Here is a 27,145-nt window from a genome sequence, read left to right on the forward strand (position 1 = left end):
TGTGTTTATAATGCTGTAATCAGGTATAAGCAATGTATTTGATTTGGATATTTAGAGGTCCAACAATAGTTTTCTTTAGAGAAAGTTTTAATCCTTTTTGTTTCTCTTTCTTGAGAAGCAAATGTTCTTCATTGGGGTACAGAATGGCTCAGATGCAACAGAAGAATAATGTCATAACTCGCCAGTTAAAATTGACATCTGGGAATGTCCAATACAAGGGTCCATAAAAGCAACACATAATACCCCAATAATGTAGCTAGTAGTCTCCACAAAAGATGTATTTTTTAAACAGCCTATGTTACAAGGCATGAGAATTCTACGGCAAATTGTTCATCATGGCAGAACATCAAATTAAAATGTCAAGACAGAATTAGGTAGAATATGGAGAGTATGTTTGTGTTATCTATAGCGAAAAGTTAGTTTACTGTGCCACAGCACTTAATTTGTTAGTTCTTATCCCTACTCAAACACTACCTTAAGTTAAACTAACATGCTTGAGATCAAAACCATTTCCCTACATGTTTGTACACTGAGTAATACAATGGCTGTATTCTAACAGAATACCCTCTAGAGGGACTCCATAAAACATAGCAAAAAGGAACAAAATTAACGCTATTGTAGGCTCTGCTTCCTTCTCCACGTTACATTAACAAATTATATTTGAATTGGATCTCCATGAATGTTTGGATACATTTCAACAAATAAAAAGCAAAAAAAAAGATTCAAAGTTAAATGCTGGTAAGTTACTGAACATCAATTAAACAGAGTGCCCTTTGGGCTATCTGTAATTTCTATCTGTAAGTTCAGACTGATGTCCACAGTGCTATGTTGGAAAGCACAAGAAATTTTGCATGAATTTGATCACTCACATAGGCAGTTATACTTTGAAAACAATGTTTTTCGCAAGAATTACCAATGAAATAATGTTTTAGGACACAATTGAATTTGAAATAGGTAATGTTTTGAATAGATTTTTGAGTTTTATTGAAATCTTACATGAACAAGAAATTGGAAATACAATCACATCAAGGAACAAATTGCCACGGCTTTGACGTTTTAAGCCAAACAAATTTTGTAGGGCAGATTTTCAAAAAGGTGTGAAGTTATAACAATTTAAAAACACAGTTAACCTACTTCTAGGAATGCAAAACATACAATCATGTTATTTTCAATACAAGAAAACTTAATTTGTTGTAATTTCTTAAAACTACTAAGACAAAGCACTAGCTTTTACTTTTATGTACAGCATACTCCTATGTAGTCTATCCCAAATCCAAAAAAACTGACCAAAACCAGAGGTTCTGCAAAATCATGATTGAACAGTGTGCCATTCCTGCTTTTAAACTGCTAAAATGAAGCCTAAAATGATAAAAGCATTGAAACCCCTTATGGAGTTCAGGAATTCTGCAAGCCCAATAATGTCCAAGTGCATTTATGAAAAAAGAAAACTAAGAGACTCGAGTATATACACAAGAGTGATTCTTCAGCCCAATACAAATGGCAGCCAATCGCTACTGAAGGATGAAACGTTAAGCCAATTTTGTTTTGAAGGATGTAGAGCTATAGCCAATTCTATGTTTCCAAAATTCTCAATCCCTCCTCACTTGTCTACTTCCACTGCTGCCCATAAGTATCCTGATAAAATTCCTGGTTGTCATTATTGTAACCATAGTTACCGGCATAGTCACCACCTTGCTGGAGCGGCTGTTGAGCGATGGGTTGGGAACCCCAGTTCTGCTGGTTGTTGGTCTGACGGCGCTTGGAATCAGGCTGGTTGTACCCATCTGCCTTTCTCTTGCCTCCTACGTTGCCCCCACGGTTGCCCCTGGCTCCACGAGCACCACGTCCTCTCTGCTGCTGTGCAGGACCCCCTCTCCCACCCCTGGCTCCTCTTGGTGGTCCCATGGGTGCCCCCCTCTGTGAATAGCCAGCTCTACCTCTTGGTGGTGGTGCTCCCCGCCCCCTAGGTGGTGGAGGGGCACCTCTCCCACCCCTTCCTCCTCCTCCTCTTCCTCTTATAGCATAGCCATCATCATAGCCGTAATAGGGATCTTCATAGCCACCACGGTAGTCATGATAGTCATAACCATAATAATCATCATAATAATCTTCATAGCCATAGTAATCTGGGGGATAGCCATATCCACCTCTCCCTCCACGGCCTCTGCCTCTAATAGGAGGTGGCATGCGAGGTGGAGGGTAGTAATAATAGTCTTCATACCTATTAAGAAAAAAAAAAGTGCATTAATTTATCTTGAAAAATCTCCCAAAATAAAGTACATGTTTTCCCTTGTTAATAAACAATACACAACATGGAAAAAAATGATTCAGTTTCTTCTGAACTAACTTGTATTTCACAGCAGAATTTCACTCTGCAGTTATTACAGTATTGCAAGAATGAACACTCACGCAGTACTTCTGGAGGCCTGCCTGGCAGCCTGACGTTCTTTCCTTTTCTTATCCGGTGGCTTTGCTAACACTATTTCAATTTCTTCCCCTTCTATTTCTTTTCCATTCATTTCATTCATAGCCTATATAAAAATTAGAAGAAAAATATCAAAGACTTATTTCCATTCCAAAGGAAACTAAAACTTTCTGAAAGAAACCAGTTGGTTGGGCTGTTGCAGACTGAACTATGTTCTGTACTTCATTCTCTGTGCTCCTTGAAAGCATAACATGGAAGAACTCTGTTTAAGTCCCTCTTTGCTCACCATATATTCTGAGGCAGCATTTCTTTAAAGAATATTTTCCTTGTACCATAAGGTAAAGGAATCTCAAGCCATATGGAACATCATATTTAAGAAGTGATAGTGTTGTCTGATTTTTATGTTCCTAGATTCCCTAAAAATAATTCAGAGAAATGCTGAGAAAAGTTCTCACTACAAACACTGACACGAGTATTCAGTGTACTTGCAAGACAGGTAGAACGTGCACATGCACAGGAATATGTTGTTTGTATGTGGTCTTCCTAGCTAGTTGAATGTGCTGCATGAGTGTCTCTGGGGACATCAATTATTTTGACACTCAGCTGACTGAACAATTAAGAGATTTGAGGACAAACTTAAGGGGGAAAAAAAAAGCAACACTGAGAACTGTTTATCTCAAGTGAGGCAACAATCCTCAAGAAAAAGTAATGGGCAACACACAATTTGCAATTCTTACTTGTATGTACAAGAAGAACTTAATATACATATACAAAGTGCAATTAGGCATATGCCTTCCTGTTCTTTGCCTGGAGTTACATACCTCGCATTTAATATTTCTGGGTACTAATACATGCATTAACAAAGACTTCAAACATCCTCAAAAACATTAAAGATAGTGGTTTATTTACTTGAAAGGAGCTATGATTCCAGTGCCTACTGTACTTTCAGTGAGCCAATTCCATGCATTCTATATCGTAATTCTTTCATTAAAAAACAGATGGCACACCCATACACAAAAATGACCCACAAAATTCACAAAATAATTTAGTGGCCATAAACTGGAGCATGACAGGGCAGATGTAATAGTATTCTAGCTTATTTCATAGATGCTCAACTCTACTTCATTTGGTCTATCTTCTCATGTGCCACAAGAAGTTTCTAGACGCTCAAATGTAAGAAAAGAACATTCAGAAGTAAGACCTAGTGGGATCAAGCTGGAGGTTGCATAAAGACATACTATATTAAAACATGTCAGTAGGTGTCACCAACTTACCCCTCCTGTCATAGAATCAGGCTTCCTTACCTTTTCTTTGACATGGTCTAAGACTATCCAAACTGACTTCTATATCATTAAATGAGTGACATTGATTCTAAATCCAAAGTCAGTGTATCCTAAATCCTATTTTGGTAGGCAGGAAATTTGTAAGCAATTAAATGGTTACCAGATGCTTAATAAAGTTGAGCAAGGAAAGATCCTTTGAACTATGCAACCACAGACACAATATACACCATACCATTCAGACTCCAAGGTGTAAAACACTTCCTCCACTACCCTGTTGCCTCCATGTCCTATTTCTTTCAAAATTAAAAGGAGTAACTTCTATAGAATTCAAGCCAATGAAGTGTAATCAGTATAGACTAATGTATCTAAGACCAGTTTAGAAGGTCAAAGACAGACACCTTCAAAACTTACATTAATCACCTCTAATGTTTAAAAAGTTATTTAAAATAAACCTTCTAGGGAGCATGCGGAGTTTGTTGGTGGCTTTTTGCCCCCTCCCTCCCCTTCTTTTAAAATAGTCTACATCAGGGTTGCAAGTACCATTCTTCTCCCTTTTGCAAGATACTGCACAGAACTTGCAGGGTATTTCAAAGTATTTGTCATCCCAAGAGCTACGCACAGCCTTTAAACAGGGGTCTTTGAGAGACAACTGATACCTTCTGTCAGTGTTTCCTCAGAAAAACTGTCTAGGTTGATCTTTTTTTTCCTCTTCTCTAGTCTAATCTTCTGCACTGGTCTATACCTCTTTTCCAGTCTACTTGTAAACGTGCTACAGTTTTGGCAAGTTTCACATCCTCCTAGCTAGTGAAATCATAGGAACAAAATTATTAGTGTTAAAATTCTCACAATGGAAACCCTATTACATGGGCTCTACAAAACATCTTAAGATATTTGTTAATTAAATTTCTGAAAGCATCAGTACATAAACTGCTGATATCTAATTTATTTAGGGAAGAATAACCAACCTACCTTCACTGCTGCACCTCTGTCCTCAAAATGAACAAAAGCATAGTCCTTTAATTTCTTTACTCTTTCCAGCTTCCCAAATTCAGAAAAGGATTTCTCAAGAATTTCTTCCGTCACAGTAGTGGCCAAGTTTCTTACAAATAAAACTTTCACCTAGTGCATAGGGAAAACAAAAGCTATAATGTTTAAAAGCCAAACATGAAAGTAAACTAACATTAACCAATAAGATGTTATTCCTTATTCTATGCGTTAAGGATTTTTGTCCAACCCAACAGTAAATTCTGTACCCATTTCCAAAAAAAAAAAAACAAAACAATAGTTTTATGCATTTACCTGTATAAAAATCCTACAACTTCTCTCCTTCCACACTTCCCCTCCATGACCAGAAGGATATCAAGAATATCCAACCATGACTTCCTGCTTCTGGGATGCTACAAGTCCCAGTAAAATTTTAGTAATAGACCTCAAGAGTAGTGAAGAATTATTAGCAAATCTTAGGGAAAAAAGAGCACAATGCTGCACTTCAGCTTCACATCGCTCCGAAAAATAGTCTTAAAAGATATCCACCTAGTAGACATCAGCATAAGCAGAATGTAGAATAACCATGTACACTATTAATTTAAAACATGAACAGAACAGCATGTTCCTAATGTGTTACACAGGCAAGTGATTTACAGTGACCATACCAGTTTTGATGGCTTACTATGAAAGTGTCCTCTAACTTCTTTCTGTTCCCCAAAACTAGCACTGCTCAGCTGGACCAACTCCACTGCAGCATAAAAATAATTTCTCCCAAAACAGAAGAGAATTCAAGTCCAGGTTTTACATACCTTTGCCATGACTTCTGGATCAGGTTCCTCTACTGGATCAGCCCACTCCACTGTCACAACATTTCCCCAGACTTTTACTTTCCCACTCATCAGGCGACGTCGAGCTTGTGCTGCTGACTTGTGATCTTCATATTCCAAGAAGCAGAATCCTCGATTCTTCTTTTTATCATCAGGTTGATGATACAAGATTACATCCACCAAACCCTCTGAAAAACATGTCTTTAGTATTGAGCTTTAAAAGGCAAGAAGAAAAACAAGTAATCTAGAGTCTACTCTCTAATGCATTCACTTTTTTTTGTAGCACACATCCTCTGAACTTAACACCTGAAAGAGATGGGGCAGGGGCACGAGAAACAGGGAGGAGAAAAATACATATCCATCCAATTTACCAAGAAACAGGTTGCCTACTAAATGAAATTCTCCAGAACAAACTTACCTCAAAACTATGTCCCAAAAAACATCAACATGAACAGTTCAAACATTGTCAATTTTCTATGTTTTGTTTTACCATTTTTACACTTGTGAAAAGCAGTAACATGTGGCATCTCCCATGTCTCAAGGGCAAGATGGAAAAAAATTCTTCCATCTCTCTCCAAAACAAGAGGAGATAGCAAAATGAATATTCACCTTCTGTTTTCACCACTTCCCTGCAGTACTTAAAAATAGTAAACCTAAAAAAGAAGCAGTAGGTTAAAACTCTCCTACAGGGCAATAGCAGAAGATCAAGATTTCAACCTCTCAAAGCAGAAGCATCCTTCTTGTGATAAACTAGATTGTTTTCTTCCTACTTGCTGCAGAAGAACTGGGACAGAAATTAATCTGTTATTTCTACAGTAGCATTCTCTCAAACACTTTTGTATTCCCTCCTCTATCATTCTTCAACATTTGGAGGAACAATGTTTGAGGCTCTCCAGAAACTTCTCAGCCGTGAAAGTAGAACCTACTGTAGATCCAGTTACAAATGCAGAGTCTTCAACACTAACCTAGAATGGATGACAGATTTAGGACTTCCACCACCATCTTTCAGAGTTCATTTATGCTGTTACCATCCCAAATTGTAGTCTTATATCATTAAAAGAGCAGTAAAACAGACATTAGTCCCTTTACACTCCACCACAAAGTACACGTGATACATAAATTTTTCTACCAGATATAAACTTGGAAAGTAATTTAGGATTAGATTAAATGATACCTGAGTAAGTCATGTAATAGAGATGCAAGAGAAAGGTTCAATGGTATTTCAGGATCAGTGTGACCAACTTATTATGAAGTCCTTTACCTGTGACTTTACTAAACTCTTCCAATATGTTTTCCTTAGTCTTGTTCTTTGGAATTGACCCAACAAATAATCTGTTGTTTGCCACAGAGATGCATACTCCAAGGTGCTTCCCAGGACGAATTTCATAGTTGTCACACTGAGAAAAGAAGCAGCCATTCACTTGCACTACCTGATACAAAGTGGATGAAAAGATCCCGATCCCCCAAACCATAAAATCAGCTGTTTCAGTATCTGCTATCTTTATACATAGCATATTGAATTCACATTCAATCAAGTATTGCAGTCTTAGAAACTTTTGTTGTTTCAATGTTCACTTAAGAAATTGATGTACAAGAACAATGTGCAACGTACAAGCTGCATGGGGTAAATTAATTCACCTACTGTTTATCTCAGACTTAAAAGCTATTCCTAGACAATGAATGGTGACTGTTTCCTGTGCTTGGAGTCAACATCAGTCATTGCTGCTGTTACTAAAAAAAAAAATGCGTAGAGTTACAGGTATCATGAGTTCTTTCACTTCAATTGCTTTCTTAAACATTACGCACATTTGCTTCAAGACACTCTTAATCACTGTGCCATCCCCCCCCCTTCCCACGCTTACAGCAGAGATTTTTCGGGCCCCGTAAGTGCTAGGCCTCTATAAATTTAACTTCTGAAGTTTTATTTCAGAAGCTTCCCTTGAAAACCAGGTTATTCCACTTGTTCATCACACTTGTACCCACAGTTGTATTACTCTGAACAACAATCCTGATATATGTTTAAAGGCAGGAAAGTTCAACATTTAAAAGAAATTAAGAATTCAAGCAATCTTTATCTTGGGTAGGATTTTTCAGACAGGACCTAGTGAGACAGAACGCTGATCGCTAGCCAGCTTCTGAAAAATCTCATATACTTCTGCAAATTTTTCAGCCATTTTTACCCTACATGTGACTTTGGCATACAGCTAGTAGTACAATATCCTCAAAAACCTTCATATTCAAGAACTAGAACAATGTTAAGGTACTACAGGCTATCAAATGATCACTTCAAAGATATTTTTTTTTTCCCTTCAGATTTTGCTTCAGATACAACAGTGATTCATATCACTACAAAACTTTGTGTTCAACTGCCATGAACTTTATCTGAATCTGTTTTTCAACGTGTATTTTATAAAGCCATTTTACCTAGAATCAACTCCACTCCCATTGATACCTACACATCAGAAGCAGCAGAACCCCTGATGCAGAGAAGCTAAACTTCAAAATTTCACGTTTATTTTCAGTATTAAAAGAATTCTGCTCTTCCTATCAAGGCTTAGTTTTCTTACAAAGTTTATTACACCCCATTTTCCTTTCTTCCAGTAACCTGTGGAAAATATTTCATCTAAATACAAGTCTGACCCCATTACCAGACAATGTTAAGGTAGAAGATGCATGGGTGAAGGGACTCCAGATACAAGGAATATATTCACAAATTCACTTAATTGGTGTACTGGAAAATGGAGGCCAGTTTTTCATCACTGGTGCATCACTTGATACATCTCCTGTCACTTCAGGATCTTCCCCTTCATCTCCCCCAATCAGTAGAAATTTAGAGCAACAACTCTGAGCAGCTTCAACCTAAGAGTTAAGTTTCAGAACACCTTTTTTCTTTCTTCAGTGTCAATAACTCATATCCACCATGTTCAAACACAAATTCAGGAGTAATCCATTTCAAAACCAGTAGACTACATACAAATCTAGTTTTAGGACTATAGTTTGATACTCTAAATCAAGCCAGGAGACAATTTAGGAAAGAAATATTATGAGTCCATCAATGAATGCTTTACAAACACCTCACTATCTAACAGATTCCCAACTTGCTTACAGTTTACATTATCTCATCCAGTCTGAAATAAGTTACTCACCAGTTTGACTGCTTCCTGAGCTGCATCTTTGCTACAAAAGGTAATAAAAGCATAACCTCTGTTTTGACCAGAAAGAGGATCCATCATGAGGCGCAGATCCCAAATTGGACCAGCTTTCTCAAAGAGTGGTACCAATTCATCTTCATACAAGTCTCGAGGAATCTTACCAACAAAAACCTAAGAAGGAAAAGGACACAAAGCTTTTGCAGAAATCCAGATTTATTTTTAGTACTTCAAAGTTCCTGGGAAGGAAAGTAAGTAGGTTGCAGCAGAAATCATCACAGCAGAAATGCTGTAGCCTTCACTAGGGACAACGTTATTGTATCTCCTACTAAAGTCTTCTGAAGTCACAGCGTTAGGACTAGATTTTGCATATGGAAATGTGCTTTGTAATTTGTATATAAAAGGCTGTACATCTCTACCAGTGACAAAAACAGTTCTCACCCTGTCATAATTCTGGCAACTAAAGACCTTACAGTCAGGTGTCTTGTCCAGGTGTCTCCAGGCCAAGTTTTCCTTGCTCTTGAAATATTTTCATACCATTCCCTAGTCCAATCTTGATTAAGAAGTTAGAGATTGAAAAAAAGATCTTAATAAATTACCCCAATGCACAATTTCAATTTTAATATACACTGTAGTCTTATTTCAACTTGTTTCAGCTTACACTAGCTGAATGCTATACTTGTCTAAGAAAAAGTTGAGAATTCTCATTTTTGTTCCTCATAGAGTGATGACTATTAAACTTGGCAAAAGTTTGTTAAATATTTTAGTCTGTTCAGCTGAGATATAACTAAAAAGATTTTTTTTTCTAATTCCAATATTTACAGATATTTTCTCATTTGATTGTTTTAATCACTAGTGTACCAATTACGGTGCATCCCAAGCATGGCACTACACTAATTTCTATCCAAGCTGACTTAATAAACATGTAACATTGCTTCTTCTCAAATGTACTCTCGAAAAAGGTTCTAAAGACATTTTAGAACACTGGACATTAAAGTGTGCCTTGTGTTGGTAAACAAAGTTGTCCATTTTTGCACGTCTTGGTTTTAATTGCATCACCTAAGCATTAGTTGGGCCTTCAACTTTCATATTAAAAAAACATCTCATAGAAGTTAACCTCATCCATCTAGGTAAAGCCTTGCCATAGTCTCATCCAGTAACATCTGTACTGAAGGCTTAGCAGACAATTTCAAAACTGAAGAAACTAAGAATAGCCAGAAAAGCATTGATATGGACAAACCCCACAAGGAGAAGGCAGTGACTGATTCAAGAAAAGCAGAAGGCATGATTTTCTTCCAAAGGAAAGCTAGATCCCATGTTTCATGGGATCCCATGATCCCATTCACATGTTTCTTTACATTACACAGCTATTGTGCAATTCAGTTACCAGAACATTCCTTTAACATAGCTTAGGCTCCCCACTTCAATATAAATGCCAACTGGCTATGGTTAATTTGCTACTGAGGAAAGAGAACAGATTTATTATACTGATCACAAGCTTAAATCCAGATTCAATAGGCCTCCTTTTCAGAAAAATTCAGAAATCCCTGCAATAGATGTTTCCATTGGCATTACCTAGAGCATTTCACTCCAAAACGTGTGCTTCCATTATAGTATCTCTTTCATGTCTTTAAAAATGGCACAAAACAGGACCTCCAACTTGCTATTAAGACTGTGAAACTATCAGTTGAGCTGTCCAATCTACCACACTGAAAGCTTCTCTATCCCCCTTTCCTTCTAGTTTCTTTGACTCAGTCTCTTATTACCTCCAAAAACTTGAAACCAGCATCAATTCAACAAGATTGCTACAACAGTTCAGGTAATACTCTCCAGTAGCTAAGATGATCAACAGAATTAATGATTTCCTTCTCTTACATTCATACTTGACCTATATTCTGGAATAACTTCACATCTGTATCTGAGTAACTAGATGTCTCTATGGAAATAATGACAGGAATTTAAATGAATTTGCCTTGAGCCTGTAAACTTTAATGCATTAACAAACTAAAATCAGACATACACCAGGTGAACATCTTTCAAGTGTGAGAAGAAACAAAAAAGGTTACTTTAAAAAGTTAAAAATTGGTCAACAAGCTTGGAAAGAGATTCTGAAATACTAAAGAATATAAGTATCATGCCTTATTTCATTTTTCAGTTCTACAAGACTGCAACAGAAAAGCTTCAGAAAGCAGCATTACTGTTGAAACAAAATAGGAGATCTTGTGTAAGCAGGATGCAACTGCATTGTTTCCATGCTTCCAAGATCACTGACCATTGGGCAACGTCAAGCACAAATACAGGCTGGGTGAAGAATGGGTTGAGAGCAGCCCTGACGAGAAGAACCCATGAATGCTGGTTGATGAGAAGCTCAACATAAATTGTTGATGTGTGTTTGCAGCCCAGAAAGACAACTGTTCAGGGCTGCATCAAAAGCAGCATGACCAGCATGGCAAGTGGGGTGACTCCCCTTTCACTGCTCTTGTGAGATCCCACCTGGAGCCTGTGTTCAGCTCTGGGGCACCCAGCACAAGAAGGACATGGACCTGTTAGGAGCCCAGAGGAGGCCACAAAGGTGATCAAGGGGCTGTACCACCTCTCATGTGAGGACAGGCTGACCTCACAGCAACCTTCCAGTGCCTAAAGGGGGCTACAGGAAAGCTGGAGCGGGACTCTTTGTCAGGGGGTGTGGTGACAGGACATGGGTAATGGCTTTAAACTAAGAGAGCAGGCTTAGTTTAGATATCAAAAAGAAACTCTTTACTCTGAGAATAGTGAAGCACTTGAACAGTGTGGATATTCCAGCTCTGGAGGTGTCCAAGGAGCTTCTTCAAAGCTTCATCACCCTTTAACAGTGCTCTTCATGTGCTTTGCAGTAAATCATTTCCAAATGGCAAATTTAAGTGCAAATTAATGTAGGCTGCATGACTGCTTCAACCCATCCATATCTACAATCATCATTAAAAATATACTGAAGTAAACAAAATTTAGGGTGGTGCAAGGGCCTTTGAGCCCCAACAGTTTTTCCAGAAGAGCAACATTCCATTTGCATAACACATCCTATAGAAGTTTTTTCTAGTTCAACTCCTGCTGGAGTTATTTTACCATTGGTTCTTACATTAGAAAGTTACTATGTTACCTGATTCTTCCCATTCAATTTATTACAGACAAAAGGAGTTTTAATGGCTCCTACATCCCCACTAAGGCAACATTTTGCAGACTACAAGATAGCCTCACAACCCTTCCCTAGCATTATACAAATATTGACCATGCATCCACAGCATAGCACATGGAATACCAATTTACCTTCAGAAAGCTAGAAGTAATTTTACATTTTTTTTTAAAGACATTCAAAGATTGTGTCCATCATATTTATCCAATAAATTTCAGCTCTGAAAAGGATATGTAGCTACTCCTATATAAGGATGTGTTTATGAAACAGCTTATATGCAATTGTCTTAGTATATTATGAAGAAAAAAATCTACTTGCAATATTTTTGAATTTTTATTTAATATCATTGAAAAACACTGAAATAGAAGTCTGAAGTTAGGAGTAAGGCTTACTTCACCTGGATATCTGTCAGTAAAACTAAAATCAGTGCAGCAATCGGTATAGACTCAAGTCAATTACTCCTGCTAGAAGTACTGCACTAATTTCAGGGGTGGGAGGGAAGAACAGGGTACTTTCTTCTTATGGCTATCACAGTGGAGTAGAGAGCTGGTATTTTACAGTTATCAGTGAACAGTGAAGTCTCCTGTTCTTCTAATCATGCCTTAAGATAGTACATTCATTTATACCAACAGCTGAAGGATGGAGATGAAGTCACCAGTCGCTTCCTTATTTCATTTTTTTTTAGGTGTAACATTAGTCTGGACAGGCAGTATGCACAGATTTTTATTGTTGTGGTTTTGTTTTTTGTTGTTGTTTGTTTTTAAATGCTGTCTTTTATAAAAGATTACAAAGACTTTTCAGTTTTCCTGAGTTTAACAGACAGCTAAAAGATCATCCATCAGTACACTGAAAATCACCAGAGAAAACGTATTTGCTTAACAGGTTAAAATATGCAACTCAATCTAATTAGATACTACCCCCATATTAGACAACAGAAACGTTTGTTTTACCACCCAACATTAAGCAATGAAAACACTGAATGCTTGTCTCATTTGCATGAAAGCATCATCTTGAAGTAATGGACAAATGACTAAAATTCCTTTTGTTCCTCATACTCTTAATAAGCTCCTACTTACAAGCTTTTGCTGCATTGGAAAATAAATATTTATAACATTTACTTTTCTTGTCTGCACTTAACCTCAAAAGTTACTGAAATTACTACTACGTAGGCATCCTCCTATTTTGCTGAGCATCTGGCTTTTAGCCACTTAAGAGTTCCCAATAAGATAACTTAAAATTCTGGTTATTTATACAAAACTACCCTAAAAATACTGGAAAATATTTTTTTCAGCATCACTTGTATATACACATCAGTGAAATGATAAACTACAACTAGCATGGAGAAGGCAGGCTTAAGACAACCCTAATGTACAGTCATCAGTTACTACCTTCCCATTTAAGGATCCATTCTATTTCTTCATCCCTTCAAATAACTTTTTTTTTTTTTTTACTTCTCAGAATATGCAGTTTTGCCTTTAGAAACCATCCTTCCTGTGACACTAAAGCATCTTCTTGATGGTAAACAAGTTTCAGAATTTACAAGGATGCAAAAATAATCTATGCACTGAAAAACAATGAAGAATTTAACCATTTTCTTAAACCTAATCTGATGGCTCCACAACAACTCCTGTATCAATGGTTAGTGAAAAGAGCATGGTCAAGAGTTTAGAATGAACTACAAAACAGCCTGCAAGTGACCAAAGCCTTGCCCTGCAGAGAAGGGCTTGGGGAGTCTGCTAGACATGAGCTTGACATAAGCCAGCAGTGCACACTGGCATTCCAGAAGGACAACTAAATCCTGAGCAGCATCAGAAGAGGAGCGGCCAGCAGGGAGGTAATCATTCACCTCTGTTCTGCCCCTGTGAGATCACCCTTGGAAGTACTGTGTCCAGGTGTGGGGACCCCAGCACAAGAAGGATATGGATCTGGTCCAGAGGAGGGCTATGAAGATGGTCAAGGGGCTGGAGCACCTCTCCTACAAAGAAAGGCTAAGAAAGCTGGGAATGTTCAGCATAAGGAAGAGAAGGCTCCAGGGGGACCTCATTGCAGCTTTTTAGTAATTCAGGGGGGCTTATAATAAACATGGAGAGTGACTTTTTGCTCAGATAGGACAGGGGGAATGGTTTTAAACTAAGAGGGGAGATTTGGATTAGAGATTAGGAGGAAACTCTTTACTCAGAGGATGGTGAGATACTGGAAAAGGTTGCCCAGAGAAGCTGTGGATGCCCCATCCCTGGAGGTGTTCAAGACCAGGCTGGAGTGGCCCCTTGCCAATCTGATCTACTGGGTGGCATCCCTGCCCATGGCGGGGGTTGGAATTAGGTGATCTCTAAGGTCCCTTCCAACACAAGCCATTTCAATGAAATGCACAGCTCATGCACTTGTGTAACCAAACTAAAGTCTGCCTGTAGCCTGTTAGCAAGATGCAGATTCATTCATGACCCTGAATTTCTGGATTTGTGTAGTGACTAGATTGCATCCTTTATATATTAAAAAAAATATTTAAAATCCTTCTGAACATCTTGTCTATCAGAAGAAAAAGCAGAGAAAAAGATCTTACAAGTTTTAAAGCAGAAACAAAGCAGCATAATATTGATAAGCAATTGATATCAAATATTGATAATTATCAATATTTTCAGATGCACATGACAAAGCCAGTATAAGCAGAGAAGGAAACATTCATGTAACTGCCTGAATTCTCAAATAAATGCCTCCATAAATGTCGAAGTACCAACATTTACTGAGTTCACTTTAAGCAAAACGTTTTACATTGAAACAGCAAGTCTTTAAATAGATTTTTTTTTATTAAGTTACATTATTTATTATTTTCTTCCCCAAGCTTCCACACCTTAACTACTTTGTCTCTGTTGCACAATCTCATCCCCAAAAGATCCAGCTGCTCTTAAAGCCCACCCACTTGAATACACTGATCAGGCTCACCCACATAATCCCTTCAGCAATTCACTGTGACAATCTGTAAGTGTGAATGTTTGACGTGCCCAACATCCAGTTACTTATCAATACCTCGATTTTACTGCACTATATTCAAATACACCATGAAAGAGTCAAAATTAGTTACCATGTAAAGAATTCCACTTTAAAAAAACACACAAATTATTCAATGCATAAATATTTACAGTAAAAAAGACTTGATACATCTGTTGGAAAAAAAGGTTACTTAGTAAGTATTTTCTTGGTTATCAGTAGCAATACTTGGGTATACTTAAAAAGAGGTTTGCCATCATCATCATCAGTGACAACTCTTTGGAATTGACATATCTGAGCAGGCAAAAAGCTATGAGAATTTTATTCATTTTGTTTAAAATAAGTTTCCAACACAAAAAAAACACAGTCCTACAGAATACATGTGGTATCTTTGCATATTTTTACCCACAGTATTAGAAGAGAGGCTTTTATACTCCTATATAGGCAAAATTTAAGAGTAAAAATATATATACGCGCACACACACCCCACCCCACACTTTGTTCTGGAAAGAAATGCTATAATAATATAGTCATTTTTGTTAAAAACAAAAGTGGTTTGTCTACCAAATCAGAAGATCACATTTAAAATCTTGATTACGGACCCTCATAGCCCAACAGCAACAGCAAAAGACTAAATTAAATTGCTGGATGCTTCATTAATGCAAGGTGTTCAGCATCTGAACAAGTCAAGCTGAGCAGTAATCAGTCTTAAAACCCTTCAAAATGCCAGCATTAGTTTGGTCAAGGCATGATACTTGTAACTGGTTGGCTGGGCTTTGCTACAGGCTCTCATGCTGATTCACTGTAGAAGCATTTACATTACCTTACCAGAGTTTCCTCAAGTTAACCTTTCTAGCAAGCTTCAAGAAACTTACAAGTAGTAAAATATATCCCTAATACAATTAAACACAGCCAACTTTTCAACTTTCTTGTGACTTCCTAAAGAGACTAACCACCACCAATAGGACAAAATACTCAAGTTTCCAATCAAGTATTTTCAATCATTAGACACTGCAATTAAATAACATGAAAGAAATATCATAATGTAATCACCCTAAGTTGGTTAAATGGACTTCTAAGCAACCTTTATGAATATAAAACTGTAAAAATTTACAAGAAGAAACAAGCTACTTGAACTCTTAGTGTGGTAGTTTCACTATCATACCATGAAATTATTAAGTATGCTTTTGTATAGATTGAAGTGAAAGCAAATAAACAAATACTAAGCTAAGTTCTTCTCTTCAAAATAGGTAGTTGTATTGAATAAAAAAAAAGTAAAGGTATTGAATAAAGATACTCCAAAGTCCTTTCTGCTTTTAGTACATTGCATGAAAATCTTTGTTACTGACACTCAAATTCTATTTAAGTTGTAAACAGTCAAACACTTTTCAGTCATGCTTTTGCCTATACATTCAGCTAATACCTATGTTAGTTACATTTTAAGCCATGAACCATAATCTTTAATTTGTATAGTGAAGTCCAACAATTTCATCAGTTATTTTATATTTTAATAAATTGGACATGGCTTTCCCCTGTATATTCCACCTGCTTCTTCCTCTCAACCTATTACTCTTCTTTCCTGCAGAATACCAAGGCCTAAGACTGATCAAGACACACAAACACAGAAGTAAGCTTTCTTCTACAATGCTTAAAACTTTCCTTTATGATTTCTTTTATTTTCCAGTATATCTAATATATTACTTTGCATAAACATACAAAATAATCAGGTTAGTCTGTATATACTAACCTCTGTTCCAATACCAGGCTGAACACCAGAATATACAGTATCTGGAGGAGGGCCCCCATATTTCCTCTGTCCTGTAGTTACATCCAAAGTGTAACCAGTCCTCTCTAGCAAAGCCTGAAAAAAATTGTCACATTAGTTGTATGAAGGAGGGTAGTGGGTTGAAAGTATAAATAATGAGATATCATAAGAAACATTTCCTTATTTGCTTCTTGCCACACTTGATATATACCACAACATAGATACGGACATACAGAGCCTACCAAAAAGTGTTATGTGGGAAGGGTTAAAAAACAACCACCACAAACAAAATTTCATACTGAGGTCACCAGAAACAACTTGTTTTCCTTTTCCCATTTCACTCTACTAGAACATATGTAGTACCACAAGAACTTCAGAACACCAGGCAATTCTTCTCACCCACTTTGTATTTAGGTTTTGCACAATAGAGAAACTGAGTCTCAGTGTTAGTGTATTAAGACACTAGCTTGTTGAGATGTCCAACTAGTCTCGTAGTAGCTTTGAGCTTGCAAAAGCTTTAAAGTAAAAAGACAAGTAAGAATTCTCAGATATCAAGTTCATGCGTTTTGGTAATTGTGTAATCAGGTAGATCTGCATTTCAAACAAGTACTCTTTTCAGTCTTTCTTTCATACATTCCTTGAAGCAAAGTATGAATATACTTCTCCAAGAAGTATTAATGCTTCTTAAGTACATTAAAATTACATCAGCCTATGTACACGTAGTACAAAATAAATCAGTATTTTCTAAATGTTACCTTGATCTTTGCTTCATCTGGTCCCTTTGTTGATTCCTGTACTTTGCTGCCTTGTTTCTCTCTTTGCCTGTAGGTCTTCATAACTCCACATAAAAATGCACTTTTGTTCTGTAGATACAATTTACAAAATCATTAAATCGTGGGTATGAAAAGCCCTGGAAATGCACCGAATCTTACACTCCATACTGTGAAGTCACTATATCAAGCCAATGCAGTAAACAACGTATCAAAAGAATCCTCTAGAAAAATAAAACAATTAATTGAACAAGTTTGTAAGACTGGAATTTCAAGTAGTATTTTAACCTCATTTTCTCAATAGCACTCATTTTTATTATCTATCAGCTTTTGTTTTGCACTCAAATATCCACACATTTAGGGCTTTTTTTTTTTTTTTTTTTTTTTTACACAGGCCTGTGATTTGGGTTTGAAACATTAGAATACAGGAACAAAGAATTTCTAAGTTTTAACTCTCCTCCTGCCAGTAGTGCCAGAACACTATTTATACTTATGTGCTCACATTCTTGGAGCTCTCACCTTACCTGTACATGCGACAGGTCACTTTCTTTAAACTGCTGTAATACAGAGAGGGCTCCTTCTTCATTAAATTCCCTAAGAGCATCAATTGCTCTTTCATCAAGATCGACATAAGCTACCAACCCTAAAAGTTAAAGATAAAGAAGTTACAGATTTCTATTAAACTTCATACAAACTAAGAACTATGCAGTCTGCTTTTAAAGTCAAAAAGTTACGTTCCATAACAGTTATACATTTAATATAATTACATATACCTACACAAGCATATGAAAGAATATGAGTACAACAATGAAAAAAGTTAAATTAAAATGTATATACCTAAGCATTAATTGAAGTGCAAGATTACATCCCATGTGTAACAGCTTTCTAATGTTTGAAAATCCAACAGTAAACTCTGTGTCACTTCTAATGATTTGGGTTTTGTTTGTTTGGCATTTATTTTAAGTTTCACACTTCATTCTCTTGAATAGAGCTGTTCTACAGTAAGCTGACATGAACATTACATGTATCCTACAGCACGTAAAAAGTGAGCTACCTAACTGAAGGTTAAACACGAAGCACTACAAAATATTAGTAGAATAATTTATTCACTCTTTCCTCCCAACGTTAAAAAAACAAATCAGTAGACTTCCTGTGTCTAAAAAATTATATTTTTTAATACTCATTTTGTTGCTCTAAGCAGCTTAAGAGCCAGAATTAAAAAAAAGGTATTATTTTGAGCCCTGCTGTGTACCCGAAACAGCTAGCATTAATTTTACAGGTACAGACTCCCCCAAGGAACATTGGACCAGTTCTGAAGCACTTTTTCTGTTAAAGGATCTTTACAGGTTATTTTTTCCCTTTTACAATGCACTTGCATAAGCTGTGGAGTGTGAGAACTATAGATATTAACATTTGCACTTTTAAAACCACACACAGCAAAAAATACCAAGAACTCCACACACTTTGCAACAGCTTGATCTCCAGAACACACAATTATTTAGTTACTACTTGATTTCAAAAATGCAAAGTAGTGCCAAGCCCAAGGACTACATTTCAGAAGTGATCCTGCATATTGGAAGGCACCTGTATCTTTCAGGTAAAACCTCAGCAGATTAAAAATCTCAAACTTCAACCCCAAATTTAGCTCTAGTGTCAGAAGTAGTTTTGTTCACTGACAAACCCCTGCACAATACAAGTATCTTCAGTGCATTTAAGGAAATATGAATATGTGTTTTCAGGTCACTCATGCAATGGAATTATACTAGGTAGTCAGGTTCTGGGCTGAAAAGCTTTTAAACTCCCTTGAGAACTCCTCACAACACAACCTAACATACATATTAGAGCCCCACAAGTTCCTCTGCCCAGGCATTTACACCTTCTCTCAAACCATCAAGTGCTCATCATCATGACCCATAGTTAGAAAGTGCATATCTAAAAGCTGGTAAAGTCTTGATGAAAGCTCACTGTGAATGACTTCCAAAAGACATCATCCACATGATCCAGAATGTCATACTGATGATGGTAAGATATTGGTTTTGAACTGCCTTCATTTAATCAGTGGAATTTTGACTCTTTTCAAGAAAAACTATCATATTGCCACCAAGGCATTCAAGATAAGCTCATAAAGCAGTTCTATTGCTTCTTGTACATCTGTTCACAGAACACACTCTAAAGAGGAGAAGGAAGTTTCTGTCTAAAGGACAAAATAATAAGGGTGGACAGGATGCTACAAAAATAAAATAGAAAAAAAAAAACATTGCATATAAAGAAACCTTCTCTATAGCAGTTGCAGAGACCACTTGCTACCAGCAAAGCATTACTCCATTTGCTAGATAGCTTAGTCCTTGATTTTGTTAAAAAAAAAAAGTTAGTATCAATCTGAACTTTTCAATGTAGTAACCAGCATGGATTAAAATGTCCACTCAGAACAAGAGAGAACACAAAATCCACAGGCAGACTCAATTCAAATGTAGTCCCAGGCAAGACAAGCTAGTTGCTTCCCTCACTAGGTCACCTATCCAGCCTTTGAGTGTTTAAGAACCACTGTGAGGAGTTGACAGTAGAAAAGTAAAAGCAAAATGATGATTTGGATTGAAGAAAAAACGTACAGTTTAGTATGTTCAAACATACATCTTTATTAGATAACTAAGAAACTAGTGTTCTGTGCCCTAAAGCAACTAAGATAACACATACAACGCTAAGGATGTGTCAAATACTTAGTCAATGTAAAACCCAATTTGCCTTTAGGGAAGTCAAAGTAGCAAAACATTCAGAGCTACACAGATCAAAACCAATGTATTTTTAAACCTTAATCTGTAAAAATTTGAAAATGGTATGCCCTCACTTTCATAACCAGTCAGAAACAAGAAATGCATATTATACCTGTCTGAAATATTTCATCAAGTCTCTCTGCCACCTTCTGTGGGAGGCCTGCCTCTATCAGTGTCTTGTAGTGTTCTGTGTGAGTTACACTGGAAGTATCCATTGGTTCTTCCTCTTCTTTTAACTGTACCGCATTACCATTCACCTGATTAGCCATTTTATTATGCTGCTGGAAAAAATTCAGGAGCTATATTACAATAAGCCAGGAAAAAAAAAAACTAGTTTGTAGGACAATGCATGATTTATCTAAACTAATTTGTATACATGCTGCAAATGACCTCTATCAAGTTTTATTTAGTACTTTTTGGATGCAGCTGATCTAAGTTGCAAAATAAAGTACAACCCTTAATACTGCAGAAAATGTACATGGAAGAATTTACTTTTTTTTTTTAAATGTACTTCATGTACATAACAATGTCTACACTTCAGATTGTCAGCAAGTTAACTGTTTACCATAGCAGCTAGAATGCACTGGGATACGATAACATCCTTCAGAGAAGAATCAGAAGAGCTAGTTCTATTTTCATTTCCCATTCCTCTACTTTTAAAACAATCATTTAAAATTCAGTGAACACATAACCCTGCAGGGTAGCTTAATGTATAAAAATGTCAATACTTGTTTGCTAATTTTCACTTTCTTGGCTTGTTGCCATGCCTTCCTTCAAACCCAACATACTGCGTAAGACTAGCCAAACACTTTCTCACAACACTGTCAGAGCTCTGAAAAGGTAGGAAGAGAAAAATTGCACTAACAAGCACATTAAAATTTCAAGCTGCAGAGCTGTTTCCATGCTTTCAGTTTTACTCAAATAAGAGCTCTAAAAATCACAGTACTTTTTTAGAATATATAACTTATTGGTTTAAAAGGAAGCCATGACCGCAGCATCTTCATTTAAAGACTTGCTTTCAGAATTAACAAACTGATTGCAAATATGTGCACTGAAAAATGCACAGCTATGTTCAGACAATTCCAGTGGGCTTTGCCCAATTCATTAAAAACAGTTTCCATTTCTCAATTAGCCAGCCAGCGGATGTTTAGTACTCTCAAATAAAAAGGCTGACAAAAGACAAGTCAACTACCCAGCAGAGAACATTAGGATGATCAATTTAAGTTCAGAAATTAGATGAGCCTCAGGGTTTGAAAGATAAGAAGTAGATGATCAGCAGTGAAATGATAACCAGATAGACATATGCAGCATGGCAAGAGCAATGCAATTAAGTACTGGAATACAGATAAGAAGATTCAAGAACAGTTTTGGTTGTTTGTTTTTTTTTTGTTGTTGTTTTTTTGTTTTTTTGTCAGGGTATGGGTTAAAAGGTGTTAGACTCTGAAGCCCTAAGCTATTTACTATCCTGAAAAATAAAAAAAGTCTCCAAAGACAATCACACCTACAACAGTCCTTCGTATACCCATCCCTTCTAGATGAGAACTAGTGAACTTTTTGGAAGATATCCTATGATGACTTACAAGCTCAAGCAAGAAAAAAAAGTTTTCCTTCAGACAGAAAAGTAATGATTTTTACTAAGACTGTCTTGCCTTGAAGGGCAATTTTAAAAAGAGATAATACAGCCTCATGTTGTTTCTTTAGCAGTTGTCACTTCTTTATGTGATTAGCAAAGAACGGATACAAAGTCTTTTATAGCTACATGGCATATACAGACGCATCCTGTTTCTTGACCCAGAGAAATTGCTTTCTAACCAATTCAGTTTGCTTCAAAACAAAGTTACTTAAAAGCAACCATGAATATAGCCTAACTACAAAATAAAAAAATGCTACCTGTGGACTACAGCAATGCTTACCTATCATTACAAGTGTTGACTAAGCACTCCAAGCACTAACTGAAAAACAAGTTTCTATAGGTATGCATACAAAAATCATGGAAAGAAGAAAAAAAATCAACCATGCCTGCGCTTGATAGACTGCCACTGTAGTAACTTAAATTCGAAACCATACAGGGCAAAAGGGGTTTAGTTAAACTGAAAATGCTTCAGGTCAGTCATTCTAAATCCCTCTTCTCAAAAGTGAAGATGATACAAAAAATACACACGCAGATTTCTGTTTTCACCTCCTATTTGCCTTATAAAAATCTGTTACACACACACACAAACAAGAATTGTGAAGCTAAGCAAAGACATTAACACAGAAGTATTTAAAACAATTACAAGTGACTTAAGCTGCCTGAAAATTTGCCTTTTTTGTCAAACAAGATTGTTTACAAGTGGCACATTCCCATAAATTTAGCACTGCTGAACACATTCTCGTACTTGCCTATAACTGAACAAAAGGTTGACAATGATAGCATGTCAGGTAGAAAAGCCTTATCTGCAGTTCAATAACTCATACCCATGATATACAAGATTTGCAGCCTAATGGCATGAAAAGATTATCTACCTTCATCACAGAAGAGTGTGTGGAGCTGTATCTAATGCCTAAGCATCAGATTAATACACAGCACCACAGGTGATCAAATTATTTTCTAATTAGGTTTTTAGACACAAAAATTAAATCTTGGCATGTTAATTCACTTTTTGCTTAAGAACTAGTATCCTTGTGAAGAACTAAATTCAAACGTATTCTGTGTTCACCAGCCATTAAAGTTCAGTTTAGCTGTTCAAATTTCAGCAATTTCCTGTCCCAAAAACTTAACTTAAAAAGACTTTCTTAAAGGAATTTTCTCTGGGAAGTTTTTAAAGTGACATAGCTGTCAGAATATTTGGGTCCCACCAGCATCCAGAAGAAATGTATTTTTCACAGTTATAGTAAGAAGTTCCCTGCTGGCTTCACAAGCTGGGCCAGAAATCTGAGGTTAGGAGGACTTCACACATCCTGTATGATTACCAACAAACAAAATTACATCTCTTACACCACTGAAATCCTAACTCCGAGTTCCTCAGAGATGCATGAGTGAAAGTCATAGCTGTAGTCATCTTTTTCAAGATCACTTTACTCTCCCGCTAGAGAGCATCAGCTACATGTAGCCATCAAGTTGTTTTTTTTAATTGACTTAATTAGTAAGGAAAACACAGAATGATTTTAACACTTTTTATTCTCCTCTAAAAAATTTTAAAAGTATATTTAATAAAGAGGAGCATTATCTATGTTTGTATATGCAGTGTTATCCACGTGGCTCAGCCCACCCAAGCCACACAGAAAAGCACATACATGCAGGTAAAAGTGACAAATACTTTACTCTGATATACATTAAATAACTCAAAGAAAAGATGGAGACTGGTTGAATCGCAAAGATTTTAAGTGTTGATAATAAGCAAAGAATTATGTGTATTAGTATGTGTGGGATATACATTTATTTTTAAAAACATGCAAAAAAGGATGAATTTAAAACTGCATACACAAAAACAGGCTTACCAAATAAGCAGCAGTAAAGACATATTGTGGGCAACTTTACAAATGCAAGGAGAGTTCCAGTGGTACCTGAAACAATGCCTAGCTTCACCTTCTCAGAGCTGAAGAACTGTATGTGCAAGTGGGGGGTGTTGTGAAGGCTGTCTTGTTTTAAGCTTCACACAATTGTTGACACATCATTGTCAACAATGTTTTTCTGAAGTCCATGAACACTCAATTATATCAGAGGTACTTTTAAGCCATCTACTAACTTTCACTTGGAATTTCTGGATCCTGCATCTCAAAAGACAAATCTACCAAGTGACTAGACTGTTTTTCTTTTAAGCATATTGACAAGCGGAAGGTTAAAAACTACAGATGTTTCTCAATTAGCCAGAAACAAGCTTATTTTCATGCCTAAAACAAATAAATAATATAAAATGGCTCATATTTATTTTTTCCATTTGGAAAAGAAAATCTAACTCAACACACACCTGAGCCTGGCAGCATACAGTGTCTTGAAAACAGAAGCTTAGCCTGAGAACAACAATCACTGGAACAGCCACGAGGTTACTATTTCCTGTATTTCATACCACTCCTCCAACAGAGGTTGCCACCCACAGACTAAGTATAACTCTAGCCAATTAAGTATTAACTGCAGTCTAGTTAACTGCAAAAGTGTTTAGTAACAGCTTAAATGAGCAGAAATAGCAACTTCTGGCAGAAGAAAGATACTGTAAACTACCATAACCAACTTCACAGTGATTATCAATACTGTTTTCAGCCTTCTGCTATGTAACTCCTGATTTCATGAAGTAACTGAACTGTACTTGTTTAGCTCAGGTGCACTGGAAGCATAACTAAGTCGTGCATAAAACTGCACCAAAGTAATTCCAAATTGCTTATGTTACTATTCTGCTATAGAATACGTAATTTGTAAGCCTGTAGTATCTGTAGAATCTATAAGAAATTAAAAATAGAATTGGGGTATTACTTTTTTTGAAAGTTTTGTTTGTTTAAGTGAACCACAGGAAAATGTAATAGCCACTATAAAGGTGTCTTATGCTTCAAGAAGATTCTTGCCAAAACAGGAAGAGAAGAAGCACACAAGCAAGTGGAAGGTAAGAACTCACACTAAAAATACTGAACTGGGAGCTTATTAAAACCTCACTTGTTCATAAAAAGGGAGCATACCAGTAACTTTTATATGAAAGCACTATTGCCATTTCTTTCGTACCATAGTTTATTCAACCACAGAAAGTACATTTTTACAGCTTAATCATGATATGTTTATCAGCATTAATTATGAGAAAACTTGTTTTGAAGTTATCGTCCCCTGAAAAACTTTTACATATTAGCCAGTTTCCAGACCAGTATTTCAGTGGCAGACGACCTCTACAATAATGAGTAGTTAGCACCCTCATCCCTCCAGCACTGAGTTTTCAGCCCTTCCCAATCCATAAACTATGGAATGAAAAAAAAAAAAAACGGAGAACCTCCATCATGATGCTGACCAAAAGACTAGCACAGCCCCGACAGAAACTATGCTTCATCTACACAAGTATAAGCAACCTCCCCGTCAAGAGATAACTTTACCACAGAGGACAGCAATGCACACATCTGTGCCATTAAAATACAGCTGCATGAGTAGCTACAACATGTTGCTAACCCAAAGTATAAAGCCTCACACATCCTCGTTTTTAACTGGAGTAGGTCATTTATAGCTCATCTGGTAGGTTGGGCTGTACAGAACAACATTCATGGCACTCCAGTTCAAAGTAACATTTCAACAAAAGTGAGCGTTGTTCTCACGAGTTTATCCTCAAGGAATTTTTCAGACCGTTGTCTAAGGAAGAAGGAAACATTGCTTCTCCTGACAAAACTACTAAGTTCAGTGTTAGCAGGAGGCTCAAGTATTATACCAAAACAATCGTATTTCAACAGAAAACTGAGAATCACTACTGCTGGGATCCTCTAGCACTGTGTAAGGTGCCAAGAGAATCCAAGCAACTTTTTTCAAAGAGTCATCTAGCACAGCTCGTGCATATGATGAACCAATTCAAAAATCGATAGGTAAGCATGTTGTTAAGACCCCGTAACTGGAGCCACATTTACAAAATGAAAATAACAACAACATATTTCAAGATATCTAAGGGAAACTTCTGCAGTTTTGGTAAAGACCTCTCTTAAAAGATCGTTATAAGAAAAACAACGTCCTAGCAACACACTTCTGGAGAATTTCTCCTTCACGGCATTAGCTGAGTGGCACTCTCTGAGAGTATTAAAGAGTGCACCCGAGAGCTCCGAGTGCAGGGCAGTTCTCATTCCCCACAGCCCGCTGTATCGCAACAACCGCTACCCCAGAACCGGAGCGTGCTGCGGCACCGACGGGTTTTCTGTCAAGGCCTCCTTCAGCCTCCCTCCCGCATCCCGGCCGCCAGGGCGCCTCAACCCTGACAACTTCGGCAGCCAGGAGGGGACGGGAAGGGCCCTGCCCGCGCAGGGGACGCGCCGCAGCCAACCTCGGCAGGGGCGCAGCGGGGGCAGCCTCCCCCCGCCACCGCGATGCGCCTCCCGTGCAGGGCCCAGGCCGGGCCGGGCCGGGCCGCTCCCCCCCCCCCCGCCAGGCCCGCCCCCAGCGCCACAGCCCGCGCGCGGCCCGCCCGCTCCTCCCTCCCCCGGGCCCGCCGCACAGACAGGGCCGCTCCCGGCGCCGCCCCCGTCCCGCTCTCTCCTACGCGGCGCGAGCGCCCCGGGCCCGCCTCCGCCAGCGCCGGGCCTAACCGGAGCCCGCCCGCCCCGCTGCCGGCCTCCCCCACCCCCCCCCCCGGGAGCCCTCGCCCCCTTTTCGCGGAGCCCCCCCCGCGCGAGGCGGCCCCCCGGGGACTCACCGGAGCGGGGCCTGCGCGGCGCAGCTCGGGCCCAAGCAGCGACGGCAAATGGCGCGCGCTCCTCCTTCTCCTCATGGACGGCGGCGCGACCCCGGCAACACGCGGGGTTTCCCGGAACTGTTTCCAGGGACCGCTGCTTCACCCACTCAGAACCTCCCGCTCGAGACGGGCGGCCGGGCTCGCCTATAAAAAGCGGGAGGCGGGACCAGGCCTCGCCGCCGGAGGCCAATGAGCGGGAGGCACCGCGACCAATCGCGCGGCGCCTTCAACCCGGCGCGCCGGCAGGGCCGGAGCTGGGAGGATTTAAAGGGGCAGCGCCGCTGCCAGCCGCCGAACAAAGGGAGTGCGGGGAAGGCGCGGGGCTGTCCTGCCCCTGTCGTGCGGCGGCGGCCGCCAGGCTCCGCCCGAGCAGCGGGGCGGGCCCGAGGCTGGGCTCCTGTGAGGTTGGCGGCGGAGGCCCCCAAGGGCGGGAGCGGGGAGGAGGAGGAGGAGGAGGAGGAGGAGGAGGAGGAGGAGGAGGAGGAGGAGGAGGAGGAGGTGGCAGCGGCTGGGGCGGTTCTCCCAGCACGCGTGGTTCTGGTGCCTGGCCCCGCTCAGTAACCTGCGATGAGATGGAGCTTGCTTACTGCGCAAATTGGCTTGGTCAGGCTCTTGGTGGGCACAGCCT

At 38.5% G+C, this 27,145-nt stretch overlaps 1 protein-coding gene across 4 annotated transcripts; it reads right to left on the minus strand.

Annotated features, from left to right (window-relative positions):
* Positions 1–958: 958 nt before the first annotated feature.
* HNRNPR (heterogeneous nuclear ribonucleoprotein R) lies at positions 959–26,638 on the minus strand. 4 transcript variants are annotated; one of them, XM_068658120.1, is made up of 11 exons: positions 26,479–26,638; positions 20,244–20,409; positions 17,885–18,003; positions 17,346–17,453; positions 16,573–16,686; positions 8,669–8,845; positions 6,784–6,919; positions 5,505–5,710; positions 4,678–4,827; positions 2,410–2,531; positions 959–2,221 (listed from the first exon to the last, which is right to left on the minus strand). In XM_068658120.1, exons 1-11 carry the CDS (start codon positions 26,551–26,553, stop codon positions 1,609–1,611), a joined length of 1,986 nt encoding a protein of 661 aa, XP_068514221.1. In that variant the 5' UTR covers positions 26,554–26,638; the 3' UTR covers positions 959–1,608. The 4 variants fall into 4 exon arrangements, with proteins under 4 accessions (XP_068514221.1, XP_068514220.1, XP_068514224.1 ...); XM_068658119.1 differs by having other exon boundaries at positions 20,244–20,412; positions 26,479–26,636; XM_068658123.1 differs by lacking the exon at positions 20,244–20,409.
* Between the last annotated feature and the right edge of the window lie 507 nt (positions 26,639–27,145).

This window comes from Anas acuta, chromosome 21 (genome assembly GCF_963932015.1).
Source record: "Anas acuta chromosome 21, bAnaAcu1.1, whole genome shotgun sequence".
NCBI classification, from domain to species: Eukaryota; Metazoa; Chordata; class Aves; order Anseriformes; family Anatidae; genus Anas; species Anas acuta.